Below are 18,633 nucleotides of genomic sequence, written 5' to 3' on the forward strand. Positions count from 1 at the left end.
GACTTGACAAACCTGCTATAGCTGACAGACAGCGCAGAGATGGTCTCCTGATTTCTGCAGTATAATCTGCAGGCAGTGCTTGCTGGAATGGACAGTTTGCCTGATGCAGTATGGGTGTAATCACCCTCCTCTTCTTTTTTGTCTCAGGAAAGCTGCTAAAAGCTAATACCAGTTGCTGCACTTTTTGGGAAGTAACAGACAACATTCAAACTCAAACACAGGAAAGTTTTGTTCATAACTGTACTTGCAGGTTCTTCATGTCCAGTAAAAGCACTATTAATATTACATTCTGAAAAGTTGCAGGACCAGTTTATGCCCTGCATAAAGCAATCTCAAAGGACCAAACTATTTTATTACTGTTAGTGAATTTCGCTCATGTCTGTTTTCCAATTTGCCAAAACAATTTGCAAAAGGTAAAGGCACAATACAGCAGTGATTGTGACTCACTTCAGTTTATTGGTTGTGTGGTGCATACAAAACAACTCATTTGGGGTGTCCTCATGAGATCATTTCAGAATTATCATCCTTGGTTAGCTTGAAACAGAAAAATTTTCAAGTGGTACAGGGAATTTTTTTTATAAGACTTATCTCTGTTATCTCTTTTTCTCCTAGTATTTGATGAGCATTGTTGATGGGGTTGTACAATAGTGTTCTTGTGACTTGCAGCTGTGTTTTTCAAATGAATATTTGTCTTGGATTCTCCATGGAATCTCTCAGCAGCTTTTATTGATGTTTCTTGTAAATGTTAAACACTACATCAATTCTTTGACTTTCTACACCATCATGTACTGCTGATAACCAGGTACTTGTTAACTTTGTTTATTCTTTGGATCACACTCATTCCATCAGTGACAGATGGCCTGCTGTGGTTTCAGTGAGATTTGCATTCCACACAGTCCCTCTACCAAAGTTGCCTGCTTTCTTCTTCAGAGTGATCTATCCTGTCTTGTCAGTGGGTAATGAATAAGACATACTGAGTATGCCTGCTTGGAGCAACACATTTTTAAAAAAATTTTGTTGTTGTTACATCCTTATCTGTTTTGAACATTACTATTAAGAGATCCTTGCTGTTCCTGCTCTTCTTTGGTGATTCTTTGGTGAAAGAAAATACTCTTTCTCTCTGTAAGTCCATTAATGAAATTTCTTTATGAAACAATCACTCTTAACATGATTAAAAAAATGCAGGGCTGCTTACCTACTTTATGTGCTTTTAGGAGGTCATCAATACCATCTGGCAGGACTGGCTGATAAGCTGACAAAATCATTATTGATTGGCTTTATCTTAAGAATTTCGAGCAAGTCTTCAATACTTGGCCTTTTAGAAGTCTAATCATCTGTACTTGTTCAGTATTCACTCAGATACATACTCTGTTCTGGAGATCCTTGGCTGTTTTGTGTCTCTCAGCTATTTTTTACTAATATTTTGATGGTCAGCAGCAAGACAGTATTCAGCTACAAACAAAATCTCTTTGAACTAAATTGACTTGAAACTAAATCCCTTTAACCCCCTGCAGTCTGGAAGGCTGAGTGGAGTTCTTCAGCTGAGCTGATGTAATGGAAAGCAGGAAGGTCCTGCTGTCCATTCCCTTAAGCAGTCAGTGTTTTTTGTTTAACCATATTCATTTCACATTTGCAAGGAGTTGAATTGTCTACCCATTTACCTTTCAGAAACGGCTCCTCATGAGGTCAGGAAAGCACTGTGGCTGGTACAGGGAGGAGTAGCAGCAGACAGTCATAGTCCAGAAAGAAGAGAGCAGGACAATGCCTTTGGTAGCAGTCACATTAGAGCCATACAGCTACAGCAGGAAACTATACCTTGAAAGTGTGTTTTTTTTATTGTTAACTTAAGATGTTCTAATTCTGTGCTGCTTATCTTCCCCTAGTCCCACATTCCCAACTCCTTCCTTATTTTGGCTCCAGCAGTTCTGTGGTGAGTTGAATCAACCTGGCTGCTGATCAACACTTTGCTTACCTGAGAACTCGTAATTTCTGTGTGTGTGTTAATTTTCAGGTGGATCTGACTCACCCTTTGGTTGCATGATTACTAGAACTGATGCAAGGCAAGAAATGGAAATACCTGTAGAGGAGGGGCCAAAATCTTTTTTTCCAGCTGGAAATCAGTCTTAGATCAGTTTGAGTCAGTCATGGGGCTGTAGTCAAACAAACTCTTAATGCTGAAACTGCTGTCAGAAGAAACAGTCCTGCCTCCCTGCCCAGTGAATGCAATCCTTCCCAGCCCTGTGCCACCTCCATCTGATATTGATCTGGTTCCTCATGCAACACAGCTGGCTGCATGGCTGCAGGATGATCAGAACAATGGGGTGAATGATTTGATAACCAGTTTTTCAGGTTCACACCTCAGGCCAACTCCCAGGCCTGGCTCTGCCTGAAGCAGGTTGGAGGCTGTTGCAGGGCTGGAGGGATGGAGGCGCCATCTCCATCAGGGCACCTGAGCTTGGAATGAAGTGTCAAAGTACAGCTGCACACCTGGATTTGCTGTATCTGCACTGACAGACTCTCACAGCAGGAACCTCACCAGGCTCCAGGCACTGGCAAGTCCCCTGTGGGCAAACGAGCCAGTGGAGATGGCCAGGGCTGTGGTGCCTCCCTGTGATGTGTGGGGGCTCTCACCTGGGAGCCCTTGCCTGAAAACCAGCGCTGCACATGGACACCTCCTGATTGATCTGGCACTTCCAGCAGCAGGGGCCACCTCACCCCACGCTGTGCTGGCACTGATGCCCACATACCAGGGTGGCAGGGCCCTGTGGGTGCACAAAGCCCCTGCTCACGACCTCCTCCTCTCTCCCATCCCCAGAGCAGCTGCCCGTGGAGCCACCATGCTGGGTGACCCTGCTGAGGCCACTCCTGCAGCGCTGGGTCCAGTTCTGGGCTCTGCAGCACAAGGGAGACGCGGAGCTCCTGGGTTGGGTACAGTGGAAGGCTACAAAAATGATTGAAGGACTGGAGCATCTCTCCTAGGAGGAATGGCTGAGGAGCTGGGCCTGTCCTGCCTTGAGAAAAGCTGACTGAGAGGAGACCTCATCAATGTGTATAAATATCTAAAGGAGGGCTGTCAGAGGATAGAGCCAGGCCCTTCTCGCTGGTGCCATGGGCAGAAACTGACGCACAGAACTTGCACACGAACATGAGGAAGAACTTCCTTACTGTGCAGTGACCGTGCACTGGGACAGGTTGCGCAGAGAGGGAGTGGAGTCCCGCTCACTACAGACGTCCAGGAGCGCTCCGGCGGCAGTGCTGCTCTCCGGGACTGCCCTGCGGGGCAGGGAGGCCGAGCGCGGGGACCCCACGGAGTCCCCGGCCGGGCCCCTCGGGCACGCCCCCCCTCCCGCCCCAGGCCGCACCTCCCGCCCCGGGCCCCGCCCCAGCACCAAGCCGCGCCCCTTTCCACGCCCCCCAGGCGCGCGGGCCCGGCGCGCGCGCAGTCGCGCGGTAAACAGGCCCCGCCGGCCCCGCCTCCTCGTGTCGCCCCCGCGCGCAGGGGCCGCGCGCGCGCCGGCGGCTGCGCAGTGTCGGCACATCCGGGCACTGGGGCAGGATGAGCGCTCCTTTCCAAGATGGCGGCGGAGGGAGGTGGGAAGGAGATGAACGAGATTAAGACCCAGTTCACCACCCGGGAGGGGCTGTACAAGCTGCTGAGCCACTCGGAGTACAGCCGGCCTAACCGCGTGCCCTTCAACTCGCAGGGCTCCAACCCCGTCCGCGTCTCCTTCGTCAACGTCAACGACCAGAGCGGCAACGGGGACCGGCTCTGCTTCAATGTGGGCCGGGAGCTCTACTTCTACATCTACAAGGGGGTCCGCAAGGTACCGGGGCTCCCCCGCCGGGATGGGGCGGGGACTGGCGGGGGCTCCGCGCCGCCCGCCCGCCGGGGTGCGGGAGCCCCGGGGCCGCGCCGGGGGCGGGGGAGCGAGGCCGGGCCGCCCCTCCCTCGCTGTGCCCCCTCCCCCGGCCGCGGGGCCGGCGCTCCTCGGCTCCGGCCGAGCTCCCGGTTAACCGGGTAGCGCCTGGGGAGGGGGAGAGCAGGCCTGGGGCGAGGGCGGTGTGAGGGCATCGGCGCCGGGTCGGTGCTCGGGGCTGCTCCAGATACGGTGTCACCGGCGGGAGTTGTGTGTGTGTTGTGTGTGTGTGGGCCCTGTGCAGGGATGCGATCGCTTGGGCCCTCCTTGTGCGGGAATGAGGGTTGGCTTTCCCTCCCTGGGCCTCCTTCACCTGCTGCTTCAGGTCAGAATTTGCTGGGCACACTAATGCCTGTTGTGATTATGGTGGTGTCAAATCCCTGCTTCCAGGATCTTCCTAGCTTTGGTTGCGTGGCTGAAGCATTCCGTGCAGCTTTAGGCCTTTGTTATGACTTAGAAGTGTGGGTTGGTTTTAGAATTGTTTCTAAATGGGAGCGGTGCAGTGAGATGAGTCTTAAATATCAGATAATTGACAGAGAGAAAGTCGCTTTTGCAGGAAAGTAAGATTGATGTGCTTGAGAGAGAGACTTCTTGCTTGTCATTATAGGATGCAGGTCAGTGCATGCTTTTGATCTCTCAGGTCACTATATTTATGAACATACCCTTGATTTTATGGGATTCAGAGAACAATTCGGAATTTGCCGTGCTAGGTGAACACATGTCACTCCTCAGAGATGTAAACACAGATCTAATGAATCTCAGCTTTCTGTTTTGTTTCACATAGTGGGTGTTCGTTATTTTACATGCTCGGGTCTCAGCTGCCATCATGTGAGTACCTTGAAATCTTCCTGCTTTTAGCTCACCATTCAGCATGGGATGGTGGCACAGAGAGCTAGAGACTCACAGGAGGCTGTGCAGGAAGCTCGTGGATGAGCAGGGGATTATGCCTGGATCTGCTGTGTCCTGGGTAGTGCCCCCAGCACTCCTACTTTCTGTAAAATGTCGGCACAGCAGGAGTTTAAAGTCTACGTGGTTGTTTGTTGACTGTGACCTAACAGATCTGATATGTTTTGTATAATTTTATGTGCAAGTGTGTCTGTGTGTATTTAGTTTCACTCTTTAATGAATTTTAATAATCTAGGTATATTTCAAAGAGTGCTTGGACAATGGCCTCTTCAAGCATACAAGGAGTATTTAGTATCAGACAGTATTTCCTGCTTACAACCAGTTGCTGTCTTTACAAGGTATCCTGAGGAGCAATATCTCTGAAAATCTGTATCCTAAATTGTTGCCGTGTTTGGGTCTTGCTATGTTTGTTTTTTCCATGCAAAGTAGCTGCAGAGTTCTCTCCCTCAGCTCACAGAGCAGGCCTTTATGTAGTTTAGTAATGGCACATGTGATTCTTGCAAGTTCTCTTAGTCATCTCTTGCCACACTTCTGAGAAATAAAAATCTAAAGGCTGGAACGTTGTTCACAATAAGGAATGAAATAAGTATATCAAATTACAAAAGTCTTCTTAAGCTGGGTATTTGGATATCTTTTTAGATGCTAAAAGCTACTGTTATGGTATACAATAACTGAGAAATTTGAGTTTGTGAACTCAGGAGGCATTTATACCTGGGACAGTGTGAAACACTTCTTTCTCTGAATAGAGTGAAACACACACATTATTAGTACAGAATTAATCTCAATGACCTTTTACAGTATTAACTATGTAAAATAATACTGTATATTCTATATGTATAATACTTTAGTAAAGTGCACCTAAAGAAAGAGCTGAAATAGATTGACTCAGTCTAAGGAAAGCGCTTTAAATGAAATGGGACGATGGTCTGGCTTAAATCTGCAGTACTTGCTGCTTTGGAATTTATTTTGGAACTTCAGTTGGAAGTAACTGTTTTGTCTGTGTACAAAAGTGAAACAGGAACAGGCTGACAGCCTGTCAACTTATCATGTGAACTTTTCAGAATCAAAAGTTCTATCTTGTAGCTATCAGAAAGGGAGAGAGCTATTGTTACCTAAATGGACAGGATGTAATTCTGCCTTAAACTGGGCAGACTAGGACATTCTGTGTTCCTTCCTGTTCCTGGGAGCAGGATGGGGAGAGGGATTTGATCTGTTTAAGACCAACCTATTTGTGCTCCTTGGCATAATGCAGGTGCCGATAACTTCAGTTTTAGCTGTTAGTTCATAATTATTTATGTATCCCTTAAAAATTTTCCCTGATTACTTTAAGATCATGATTTTCATTCTGGCTAAGTCATATTGGAGTATTGAGTTGAATTTAATGAAGCTGTGCTGTGTGAATATATCAGCTCACCATGATTTTGTCTTTTTATTTTTTCTTTTTTTCCCTTTTTTTAAAAAATATTTTTAAGACTTGTTTTCTTGATGGGAAAATGCTATATTTTTCCCAAAATGAGTGAAAGAATCACCAGGACTGTATTTTGAGTGACCATGTCTGTCAGGTACTGAGATAATTCTTGCATCAGTAATCCTTTGCAGATCAGTACACATTAAGGAAGAGTAACACTTAAGCCATGAATGACACTTAAGAATAAATAACCTAATATTGAAGCAGAGATACCACTTGGAAGGATATTTCTTGACATCCATAATGCTAATCTTTCTTCTTTTAGTTTCCCTTAAATCCTAAATGCTTTGTGTCTGCTACATCTGGTTTGTAAGTCACCTTTTTACATGAACTGCTGATGTGTGTGTTGTTTTAGGAGATTTAACTTACATAAAGAAAAATGTTTCCAGGTAACCTTGATCCTTCCAAGGCACTTGGTGGAGAAGTTACATCTGGCATCCAGGACAGTGGTGTGGAGATTTGTCTCTCTACCAAACCCTTAGGATTGGAGTACAAATAGTCAGAGTTTTGGACAGCATTTGAGGCAGTCTCTAGAGACTTTTCAAAGCAAAAAGGTACTTTCTCCCAACTTTGTTCTTCACCTATTTAAGAAGAAAAATAAAAACATTATTAAAAAAACCTGATTTTTATAAAATAATGAAACGTTGCAGCTGTCTTTGTGTTTATAAAGCAATGCAGACTTCCAGAAAACTCCTGTTTTCTGATTTGGATCCACTAAAAAAAAAAAAAAAAAGACACAGACCTGTAGTTTAGTAAGAAGTTAAACTGTGACAGAATGAGATGTGGTTGGTTTACTTAGATAAGTATGTAATTGTTCTTAACTGCACTGAGTGTCAATGGACTTTCCCTTTCAGTCCTCCTTTACTTTGGCTTTCAGGTTAGATGTGTGCAGTGATCTCTTATTAACCAGAAAGGGAAAATTTTCCTTTCCTCACCTGATCTAGTGAGAGCTGTAAACGATGGACTGGCAGTGTAGGATCCTCTTGGCAGTGTGCTCCATCTCCTTGTCTTTGGCAGTGCTCAGCCTCTGGTTCAGCTAGTACAGCTTGCTAAACCAGCAGCAAAAAGTACTTGCAGTGTTTCTGGGCAGATTTCCTCTTGATTTGGCGAGTTGAATGGTGTCATCTTGGGGTTGATGAGTACAGTGACAGCAAGGAAAGGGTTGGAGGGGCTCAGCCCCCTTCGGTGGCCTGGACTGTCTGCTGGGATCCACTGCCTTGGAGGCCTCTCCTGAGTAAAGCCTCTGCTTCAGCCTTAAGTCAGTTCTGGAATGATCTGTTCCTGAGGGATTGTTGACTTGATGTTGATTAAGAGACTTATAGGTGTTAAAGGAAGCTTTTCCTGTTATTTTAGGTATTTCCCTCTTCATGGAGTGAGATTATTACATAATAATTCAAAAATTGTTCAAGTTATGATGCTCTAGTGTTCTTGTTGGGTTGCTTTTTCCTATAGCCCCTAACCAGGAATGAGGGCTGTTACTTGATTTTTGTTTATAAGACAGTCTTGAAGAACTTAAATATGGTTTGTGGGTAGCTTTGCAAAATGATTTATTAGTTGATTCATTAGGCTGGAAAAGAGGGTGCTATATCATCTTCCTTGCCTTAGGAATGACTGACAAGGCAAGGCTTTCCAGCCTGCTGCTGACATTAACTACCAAGTCCTTTTCCTTTCCTGCTAGAAAGCTTGTGCATTTTCCTTATAGAAGTTGTGTGTGTGATGATGTGTTATTCTCTTTATGTTGTAAAAGTTTCTGGGCATGTTCATCTGCAGCTGTCATTGCAATGCAGGTACACATTAGCAATAGTGTTGCATGGTGCACAGTCTTAATTTTTACGTAATATATCGGCAGGTTATGAAATTTGAATGTACAGTTTAGCTTATTACAGGACAGAAAACCTTTTAATTCTGGCTATATACTCTTTGGTAATGTGTGGCAGACTTTCTTAACATTGGCTGTTTCATTTTTTTGAAATCACCTTGTTGCAAGAAGAGGCTTTGCCTTTAGTTTGACTTTTTTTCTTGCAGCTATTTAAAGCAGCAGTCTGTTAATAACTTTGGAATATTACAATATGTTGCAGTAGTGTTGGATTAGAAGCATACATAAGTGATAAGCACAGGTTGCTGGAGCCATGTAGGGCAGAATTTGTTGACTGTCTTTTTAAGCTTTACTTGAGCAAGTGTCTTGGAAATGATATTTGTACTAGGATGAAAATCATCTCATATCTCAACTTCTTTTATTGAGAGTTGGCATACTGGTAGTGCCTGCTTATCGGTGAAAAGACTGATGTATAGGATTCCTTCCTTTGCAGTTCTCAAAATTACTTTTTTGTGTCTGGCTTGATTTGTTGTGCAGTTGAAGAGTGTTATCCTTGGTGGTGACTTTCATTCTATAGACTGTTCACCTGGGAACTTGTTGCAGTGACAGAATGGTAATGGATGACATTTGTCACTGTGCTTAATATATTGCTCTGAGAAGAGCAGTGTCAGGCAGTTCTAGGTTGGAAGCTGGGATGTGTGGAGAAAACCATCACATTTTCTCAAGATGTGGTGGGAATGTGAATTTGTATTACTGTGTGCTTATACTGATCACTAAGCTGTGGCAGGCCTCTGAAAACCATGCACATTTTAAAACCATAAATGAGCTATAAAAGTGCTGAGGTTTGTAAGGATCATGGAAGATACAGTAGGTCTGAAGCAGAGGGAAGTATATCCACATCTTAGTGACTGGTTCTTATACTTGCAGTAATGAGAATTCCACAGTTTCCTTCAATAATGATTTTTGGTGTTGTCTTTCTTCTTCCTCCAATATCTGACTAAACTTCTCCTTCAGGGAAAAAAGAGAAAGCAAACCAGGCTGAATGCAGTTATTTGGTGTGGACATAGAGGACAGTTGACTATTGCCTTTGGCTTTTGCATATTTAAAAACTTGTTAATTTGTCCACTCAATTTTCCTAAGGTAAATAAATCCAGCTCTTAAATCGTTCTTCTCAGATCATGAGCTCCAAATGCTTAATTGTTCTCCTCTGTTGGCTTCTGTTGTCTTTTATTAGTGGTACTTAAACTAGACCTAGACCCAGTGCTTGCTCTGTGACTTCAGTACAGAGCAAGGGAGAATTGTTGCTTGCTGTGTCTGTCTTCTAATATTCTTGCTAACATATTGAATAGTGTTGACATTTTTGAATCCTCATAGTGATGACTCACTTGGATTGTTTCTTATCATATTGCTGCTTTTCTCCATTTTTATCCATGCCTTGATTTTTGTGGATGTTTATAAATGCCATGTAGCATTTTCATTGAATTTTGTTCTATTAAGATTATTAGAGTGGTTTTATTTCCAGTTCTGTGCTGCATAATGCAACAAATCCTTCCAGTCTTGATATTACTCACAAATTTGATTTGTACTCTCATCTATTAATGAAAATCCCTCATAGAACTTAAAATCCATCTGTTGGATTTGTTGCTGATGTTTCACATTTCTCAGGTGTGTTAGATGTGACTCTATTCTGTCTCTCTTTAAAAAGGTGTTGTAGATTTCTTTTTTCAAGAAATCCCTTTAATTCCTGCTGAGTTTTTTTCTTCTCTTTGTGTTGGATAATAGTTGTTATACTGGGACTGGACTAGCCAGTCTCATGGAGGTATTGTGGCTAGGTCAGCAATACTTTACCTCTTGATCTGTGGTTGTGAAGGTATTTGAGAGCCTCTTGGAAATTTGTTTCAGGTGTTTAATGGGTGGATCTATTTACCACTTTGAGTTTTGTGATGCTATTCCTAATTCTAGCAGTACTGGGGATTGACAGACATGTTACAAAGTACTCCTGTAATCTTTCCTGAAGGATAGAATTTTTAGTGATGCCTTTTTTTTCAACAACACTGCTGAAGGAAACGGTGAAGAGTTAATGTAGATTACAGATGTGTAGGTAGCTTTCAGTGTTTAATTTTGTTACGAGGCTTCTACAGAGCAACTAGGACTGGCTAGAGTAAGATAAAAAGACTAAAAAGCTGCTTTAAAATGACAGTTACACTGTTAAATGTTTCTTGCTCTGGAGGAAGATGAAATATCTATGGTTGACAGAGCTTGCAAGATGATTTTTATGTAGGAAGTGATAATAGTCTGTAGTGCTTTTTCTTGTCCTAGTCTGTGCTTCAAGCCCATATCACAACTGTTTGACTTGAGTGGGCTCTTGCACTGTGCTGGCTGAAGGATTGCTCTCTGAGGTAAGAGTTCATTTGTCTGTGACTGCTTCTTTGGCTGGCCTGTTTGACAGTGAATGCTGGGCTGGGCTGGCCAGAGCCCCACATTGGGATGCAGTATTTTATAGGCAGTGAGTTTCTGTGTGTGTCTTGGGTTGGGTGTTTTTTGCCACAGCAGTTATAATTTTGGAGGTTTTTGTTTTGTATTGAAGTGCATTTGTGGTAATACTGCACTTAGTTGAATTCAGCTGGGGAAATTAATTTAGCGTAAAGCCAATAATTGTGGCACTTATTCTTTGCAAATTGATGAAATTTTAGTCATAATGCTTCACAGATGCAAAGAGGGGTCATTTGTAACAAATACTTCTGTGCCTGTGGAAAGTTTTATGGGGCAGCTTTGTCAGAATATTTATAAAAGCGTTGTGCTACGTGCTTAAATTACAAGGAGTTTGCATTATACATCTGTGAGTCTGCAAAACACTTAAATAGTTAACTGTTAATAGTTAAAATGTACATTGAAGGTGCCTCAAACTCTAATTAAAGGCTGCCTAGACCCACCTCTGAGAGGATTGCCAGCCATAATTGTCTTGTTTGACATTCTAGAATCAAATTTAATGCCCTAGTTTGAAGTATTATTGCAGTTTTCTGGCTAAAGGGACCCATCTGAATTACTTTCTTGTGAAGGATGTGTACTGAAAGGCCACTTGCTGTCCAGTTGTCGTGACTATGAGTTGACACACTTGGACAAATTATTATTTGAAAGTAGTGCCATTTAGTCCAAAATAATGCCTAATATCTCCATTATCTGTCCTCTTAGAAGGCATAAGGAAAAGAAACAGTAACATTAAATGTGCTGTACTTTAAGTATTAATATTTGGTTGTGTCCTTCTGGGAAACAGTATTTTTTCTTCCTTACTCACTCCACTTTTAGGCCCAAGTGAATAAAATAGCCCATTTTTTAGCATCTGCATCCCACCCATTTCTTGCCCCTTATATCTGGAGGCAGCTGCTGTTGCCTGTTTGGCTCCTGCTGAGCAGCTGTTGGTGCACTGGATGCAGCCCCCTGCTCTTTGTGGGCAGGACCACCAGCTGCTGCAATTGAAACCTTTCCAGTCTCCAGTGTTGAACTTGCATTGGGATTTCTCGTGCCTTATTCAGTCCAGCTGTTCATAATGGAATGATAGATCTCTAATAGATACTTTCTGCAAATGGATTTCAGTTTTGGTTTACCAGATATATTTGTTCTTTAATTTCATGAGTTAATAATAATGTTTACATATGGCTGTGATGGTAAAAAAATATTTATTATTTCTTATTACTTTTTTTTAACTCCATGTGGGATTGGAAGGTGACTATATTAAGAAGTTGTTGGTTTAATAGTGTGTAATTTCTGTACTACTAGAGATTGTGAAGTGCTATGTCAGACAAAATACCTGTCTAAGCAAGAAATTTAGCTTAGGAGTATGCTGGTGTAGGGAGAAAACATAGCATGTTATGAACAAATGTCATTATCCCCAGTTCCCTAGTAATTAAAAAATATTTAGCAGAAGTTTCAGATATGTTTTTTTTCAGGGAAATGGTATGATGTGAAAGTTGGAGAGGACTCAAGTTTATGGTTTTAATTCTCTCTTTCAGCTAAAGAAAGGGGGAGCAATGACAACAGGAGAGAGAATGGATACCAATATACATTGAACTGTGTGTTAAAACCCCACAAGTCTGGTGAAAGAAACAATTTGAACAATGCCTAAAGGACACTTTAGCCTGCCCAGGGCTACAGTGACAGGGATAGCTCTGTGAATCTCAATAACATAAATGTCTCCTTTTCCTAACTTACAAATGTAACCATAACAAATACAGAATCCTAAAAGTTGTAGTCTCATCCTATTTTAACTGTGGCAGCTTATTTTTAAGGATTTTTTGGTATGGTTCTTTTAAGACTTCTAGAAAGGTTTTGTGCAGGTTTTCTTGATATTTGAGGTGGGTATTAGAGCATGACTGTGATACATGTTTGAAGCTATCATTGAAGTGAAACTTTGGCACAAGTTGTAAAGAATTACTTTTGTTGTCTTGATTTTTCTGGTTTTCTATTGGCAACTGTCAGTAATATAGAAGAATAATTTTTCAATTTTTTACATACATTATTAAGATTTAAATTATAGTCTAAATGTTTGGATTTGCCTATTTTAGTGGTTTGAATAGAAAATACTATTTCTTAACATCAACTTAATACTGTACTGTGAAGCCATAGGTGAAGACTTAGTGTGCATTTTTCTTCAGATTTTTGTCTTTCCTACAGAATACAGTTTGATTTCATTTTCAGACTTCATTTTTAAATGAAGGTATTTCTAAAGGTTGCTTTTCTTTAGCCTTTTTAGTAAGAGAGTGGGCCAGAGACCTTCAATAGCTACCTGTTTGCACTTAAGGTGTCAAGAGGGTTTGTCTTTAAATACTAATTTTTGAGGGCAGGAATAGCTGCATGATTAGGCAATACCACTTTTGAAATTTGATATCATCTACTGCCAAATGCTGTATTTCTTACCTTGTTTGCAGCCCATTTTGCATTGTCATTTTGAGTCAATTTGAATTATTATTTACTGTCCATAAATAACTAAATAATATTTTTTTGAAATGTGCCTGATCAGTGTGATATATTGATCCAGGAGGTTTTTTCCCAAAGAAGAATTTCAGAAATACAGGGTGTAGCTTGTAAAAGTGAGATGCTTGTATTGACTAGAGAATTATTGCTATTTAATAGCATGAGCTGTATATCTCAACAGGTGACTTCAGGAAATGTCTTGCTGTTCCTTCAGTGTGAACTTGTGCTCCCTCCCCTCTGAAGACAACTGTCCAGTTTCATTCACATCAGTTTAACACAGGGGACGGCCTCTCCTGCCTTCAGCTGTGCAACTGTGGTCCCTTGTACAGAATAACTTCTGTCTGTGTGTCATGAGCTGTTTGCTGACACCTACAGAGTTTTAAGATGCTGTTCCAGGTGATGTTTCTGACCTAAGAGCGTTGGCAGAATAGCTTCTGTGCCAATGAAGTGACTGTTCAAGTGTAGTTCTGTGTTTTAGCCAAAATGCTGCCTCTGTAAATTCTCTAGATGGAACTGGGATAGTTAAGCGTGGGCACATGTTAGCACTTCTAAATCAGAAAGATGGGGCAAACGACTGTTCTAAAGAACTCAAACAAATGCCCAGGTTAAGATGCTTTTAGTGATGGTCAAGGTGATCCATACTTCTCATTTTTACAGTGACAGAGTACTGGTTACCAATGGGCTGCAGCAGTCCAGTGGCAGCTTGCTCAGTGCTCTGTGTGCTGCACTCTGAGGTCTCTGTTCCCTGTGAGCAACAGGGAACACCTTGTACTGGCTTGGCCAGGCTCTGGGGGGCTTCTGTGAGAAGCCCAGGATGGACCTGCTGCTGGCCAAGGCTGAGCCCATCAGGGATGGTAGTAACACCTCTGTGATAATATATTTAAGGAGAGAAAAGTTATTGTGCAGATGTATTTGCAGGCAGAGAGGAGCAGGGTGGGAACATGTGAGAGGATCAGCTCTGCAGACACCAAGGTCACTGCAGAAGGAGGGGCAGGAGGTGCTCCAGGTGTCAGAGCTGAGATTCCCCTGTGAGAACCATGGTGGGACAGGCTGTGCTCCTGCAGCCCATGGAGGCCCACAGGGATGCAGGGATCCCCTGAACCCTTGGAGCAGACCCACATCAGAGCAGGTGGATCCCTGAGAGGAGGCTGTGAACCTGCAGGAGGCCCAGGCTGCAGCAAGTTCCTGGCAGGGACCTGTGGATCCATGGAGGGAGGAGCCCATGTGGAGCAGGTAGGACTTGGGACTCTGCTGGAGTAGGCTGTGCCTGAAGGACTCAGATAGGAAAGGATCATGGAGAACTCTGTCCTGTGGGAGGGACCCCACCCTGCAGCAGGGGAAGGACTCCTCTCTCTGAGCACTGTGATGAACTGACTGCAGCCCCCATTCCCTGTCTCCCTGTGCTCCTGGGGAGGAGGTACAGCTAGGAAGAGGGGAGGAGTGGGGAGAAGGTAGTTTTAAGGTTTGTTTTTACTTCTCATTATCCTGCTCTGATTTTCTTAGTAATAAATTCAGTTAATTTCCCCAAGGTCAAGTCCGTTTTGCCCATGATGATAATAAGTGAGTGATCTCTTCCAGTCCTTAGCTCATGAACCTTTCACTATTTTGTTTTCTCCTCTGTCCAGTTGGGGAGGGTACTGATAGGACATCTTTGGTGGGTGTTGGCATCCAGCCAGGGTCAACTCACCACACATCTTCTGCAAAAACATGTTGGACTGGCATTGATTTGGTTAATGTGTGTATTGTGTTTTGTTAGTCCTAAACTGATGGAAGCATTGTGTGTACATAGGAGGGAGTCAGAGGGGAATGCTGGTAGGATCAGGGCCTGGAGAAGCCCAGTCTTAGGAGCCTAGAAGCAGCTTTTGCTGTGCTTTCTCTTCACTCATCTGGGAACCTTTTCTTCATTTCTATCTCCCCTGTTTAGTAGGTATCTTGCAGTGTGGCTTTGCCGTGCAGATTGATACAAAGGAGAGTTTAGATTTGGAAAGTGTGTGAACATCAGTGGTGGTTAAAGGTGTGATTATTTTTGACAGCAGAGATCCCTGGTGTGCCTGGTATCAGTCTGCCCATATCAGTGGGTGGGATGATCCAAGAGCTGGGCTGTGTGGGGTGTCCTCACAGTCTCCTGGGAGGACCTTTAGCAAAACGCCTGCCCTGTGGGCACTCCGTGGGCAGCACTGTGTCTGTGAGGTCTCTTGGCGACAATGGACAGTCTGATCACTCCCTCCTACACTTGAGACAGAAATCACCCTGAGGAAAGAGACAGTGTTGTGTGACCATTTGGTATGTGGAATACTTTTAGCCCTTTGATGGTAATTTTTAAAGAAAATTATTAATGGCAGGCAAAAGGTTGTGGGTTTTTTCACATAATATCTATACCAGTGAAACTGCCAACACTTATTATTACTTAAAATATCTTAATACTTTGCTTACTTTAAAAGAAATATTTTTATTGAGAAAGCAAGTGCCTGAATGGAACATATTGCCTTTTGTTCTAAAAATTCTGAAGGAGGATTCTGCTTTTCAGACTGGGTGATATCCTAGAACTTGTACACATGGGGTTGTGGGAAATCAGAGTTCACTATATTTGTTTTAGGGATTTGGATTTGATACTTGTTTGCTAGTAGCTGTGTTTGTTTTGCAACACTTTTCATCTTATTGGGCTGGATTGTAATGAAATGTCTTCAGCCCCAGAAGGAAGATGCATTGCAAATTAACAACTGCAGGCCAATAGTTAGAGCAAATATGTTATTTCATCTGTCTGTTACTGTATCTGACCACAAAAAGCATAATCCAGTGGGCCTCATCCTGGTTTTGGAGCACAGGTTATACATTTGTGCAGTATTTTATTCACCTAACTTCTATGGGACTGTTCTGGTGCTCTTAGGATGAGAGCCAGCTCCATCTTATTTTTAGTACTAAAGTAATTAGGGCTTTGTTCTAGTAATATTTTCTTAACATGCTGCAACATGATGGAATTATTGATAAAAACTCTATCAAAAATGTCCAGCATTCCTGTAGGACTTGCAAAATCCAACAGTAGCCAGAAGAGACATAATTCAGACTTGCTGGACAGATGTGACACTGTCCCATTTGACTTTTATTGAGCTTTGTAATGAAAAATTATAAATTGATTAGCAATTAACTGCTACAGTGAAATAAGTTTCTATAGCAACAGGGCAATGCAGGGTACAATTATTCAGACTGCTTTCCTTACCAGATAATTTTTTCTTCCAAGCACTGAGTTTACACTGTTGGACTAAAACATTGTTTTATTATAGCAACGGATAATCCTCAGCTTTTGCTGCTCTTGCCTTTTAATTTTTTTTTCCTTCATAAAGAAATAAATTTTCCTCTTATGAGCTGGAAAAGAAATGGAAGAAACTTTCTGAGATAGCAGTGTTGTAGACGGGTGGAAACTCAACCTGCAACTATTTGCCTGTATGTTACTAGTATAATGAATGGAGTTATATTGAATATATTGTTATGCAGTATGAATTCCTATTTCACGAAACTAAATCTGGTCTAATTGAATAACAATGGTGATCATATAATAGCTTGCAAATTTCAAGTAAATAAATTTAGATAAGTTGTAATGCTCATTCCCTGAATCAGCCAGATGTGGGGTTTTTTTAATTTGTTATTTTTGTGTTTAAAGTCTCTGTTTTTTGGTTTCAATACTTCTGAATACCTTTAAAGAGAGGAATATTCTACTTTAATCTTCACTCTTAAAATCGGAAAACATTAGGATTTTGTCATGGGACTGCAGGTGTTTTGGGTTTTTTTGCCGTAGAACACACTCATAAAGCCAACTTTTAAGTGTTACTATATTTTGATCTTTTTAAAGTTAGAGGAGATGAAATTTTAACAACTTAAGTGATGAAGCTACAGCAGTCTTGTTTTTTTAACAGGACTCTTAGTTTTGTGTTAAGTATTTTAAATACACTTCAGATGTCTGATCTCGTGGAAGAAAAAACAAAAGCAGTTTTTGCTTTTGTCAGTCAGCCTCAATGTTTGCTGTTGTGTTGCTCAAGTGCATTTTTCCAGTATTGTAACAAAACCATACCATTGTTTTAGAAAAGAAAAAAGTAGGATTCAAAGGTAAAGTGAAAGTACTGGCTTTGAATGAGTGACTGACTGGAACACTGGTCCAACAGGTTGGGTAACTTTTGTGTGTGTGCATGGGGAGGAGGTGATCAGCTCAGAGATGATGATGCCATTCAGTCATGCAATGTTTCCAGTTTGTTCCATGTTTTGGGTGCCATCTAAAAGCAGTCTGCCAGCTCTAATTTAAATAAGTGTTGCCTTTAACAGGTCTGATTTTTTAACCAGTTTTGCTTGCAGAGCTGAGCCAATTTAAACAATTTCCTAGTGAAAGTAACTTACTAAGTGTTTAATAAATATTGCAACTGAGTGTGTGAACCAAATGAGAACAGCTGCTGAATTGTGCCAGAATGTGTGGTTTTACTTGGAATCCATTTGATATTTACATACCTATTTTCCACATTTTAATTTGTTTTGTACATCTAGTACATGTATTCTTATCTCTGTTAAGCTCATCTGAATTATGCCTCACTCAGTGTTAAAAAAGGTGAGAAAGACTGATTATAAGTGTAGGCAAGAGTGTGACTAGACTGTAGGAGGAAATAAAGGGATCCACTGGAGAATAAGGAGCAAGAAGGAGATCGGAAAGGTAACTGTTACTTTTTTACTTTAGAGCTATGAATCTCTTTTAAGGTACTAAGAGAACTAGAATTATAGGTGGCTAAGCATAAATATTAAGTGAGACTTGCAGAACTTAATTATGAAGTGTAAAGGAAAGAAATAATTGTTACAGTACACTTCACTTTCTCAGTTCCTCAAAAGTGAGGAGACTAAAATGTGTGTTTCAATGCCTTCCAGCCTTTACAGAAGGTGATGTGTTCTTCACATAGCTTGTGACAGTCCATAAGTAGTATTCCAGCACAAACTTTATTTAGTGCCTGTGAATATTTGGAATGCTCTGTGCTATTCTGAAATCAGTTGCTTTTTAATTCACTCTATTCCTAACAGTGAAAATTTCTGCTGAAAACCTTCTGACTGCCTTTGGCTGAGTGACTGGCAGGTATTTTTGCAAGACTTATCCTGGATTGTATTCACATAGAGAAAAACACGCAGGAGTGCAATTCAACACACACCCCACCACAACAACAACAACAACAAATCCCCTTTCAGTTTTAGCTTTTGTAATTCTTACATTGTAGACTTCTTTGTTAGAGATTCTTTTTTGTTTTTCTGAAAGTAAAATGTCTCCCTGTGGTGGGGAAACATTAATGTATAAGGTGTATATATAGCCAGCTTTATTTGAAGTTCAGGCACTCAGCCTTTGTAGTGTAACACTTTGGTAGTAAAGGAGAGTTGTAACTTACTAAGTTCATGTCCTTGAATGAAGTGGAAATTCAGTTCCCTATATAAGATATTAAAATTGAGGGAATTTTAGAACTTGGAAATTCTGTTACAAAATATTGAGAGAATTAAAAGCTAAGTTCTTTATATCTGAGACAACCATTGGGAAG

The 18,633-nt window shown here is 41.8% G+C and overlaps 1 protein-coding gene across 15 annotated transcripts in view; it reads left to right on the forward strand.

Annotated features, from left to right (window-relative positions):
• Nucleotides 1–3,495: 3,495 nt before the first annotated feature.
• Nucleotides 3,496–18,633, forward strand: part of WDR20 (WD repeat domain 20) — a 45,957-nt gene continuing 30,819 nt past the window's right edge. For 8 of the 15 annotated variants that reach the window (XR_008534462.2, XR_013182896.1, XR_013182897.1 and 5 more), the window contains exon 1: nt 3,497–3,824. Coding sequence is in view for 8 of the 15 variants with exons in the window: in XM_054635282.2 (XP_054491257.1) it covers nt 3,576–3,824 (249 nt within the window). In the remaining 7 variants the exon portion in view is untranslated. Of the gene's footprint in view, nt 3,825–4,122; nt 4,243–18,633 lie in introns of those variants that run through there. The other 7 variants (XR_013182893.1, XR_013182895.1, XM_054635275.2 and 4 more) reach the window with 2 other exon arrangements.

Source organism: Agelaius phoeniceus, chromosome 6 (genome assembly GCF_051311805.1).
Source record: "Agelaius phoeniceus isolate bAgePho1 chromosome 6, bAgePho1.hap1, whole genome shotgun sequence".
NCBI lineage: Eukaryota > Metazoa > Chordata > Aves > Passeriformes > Icteridae > Agelaius > Agelaius phoeniceus.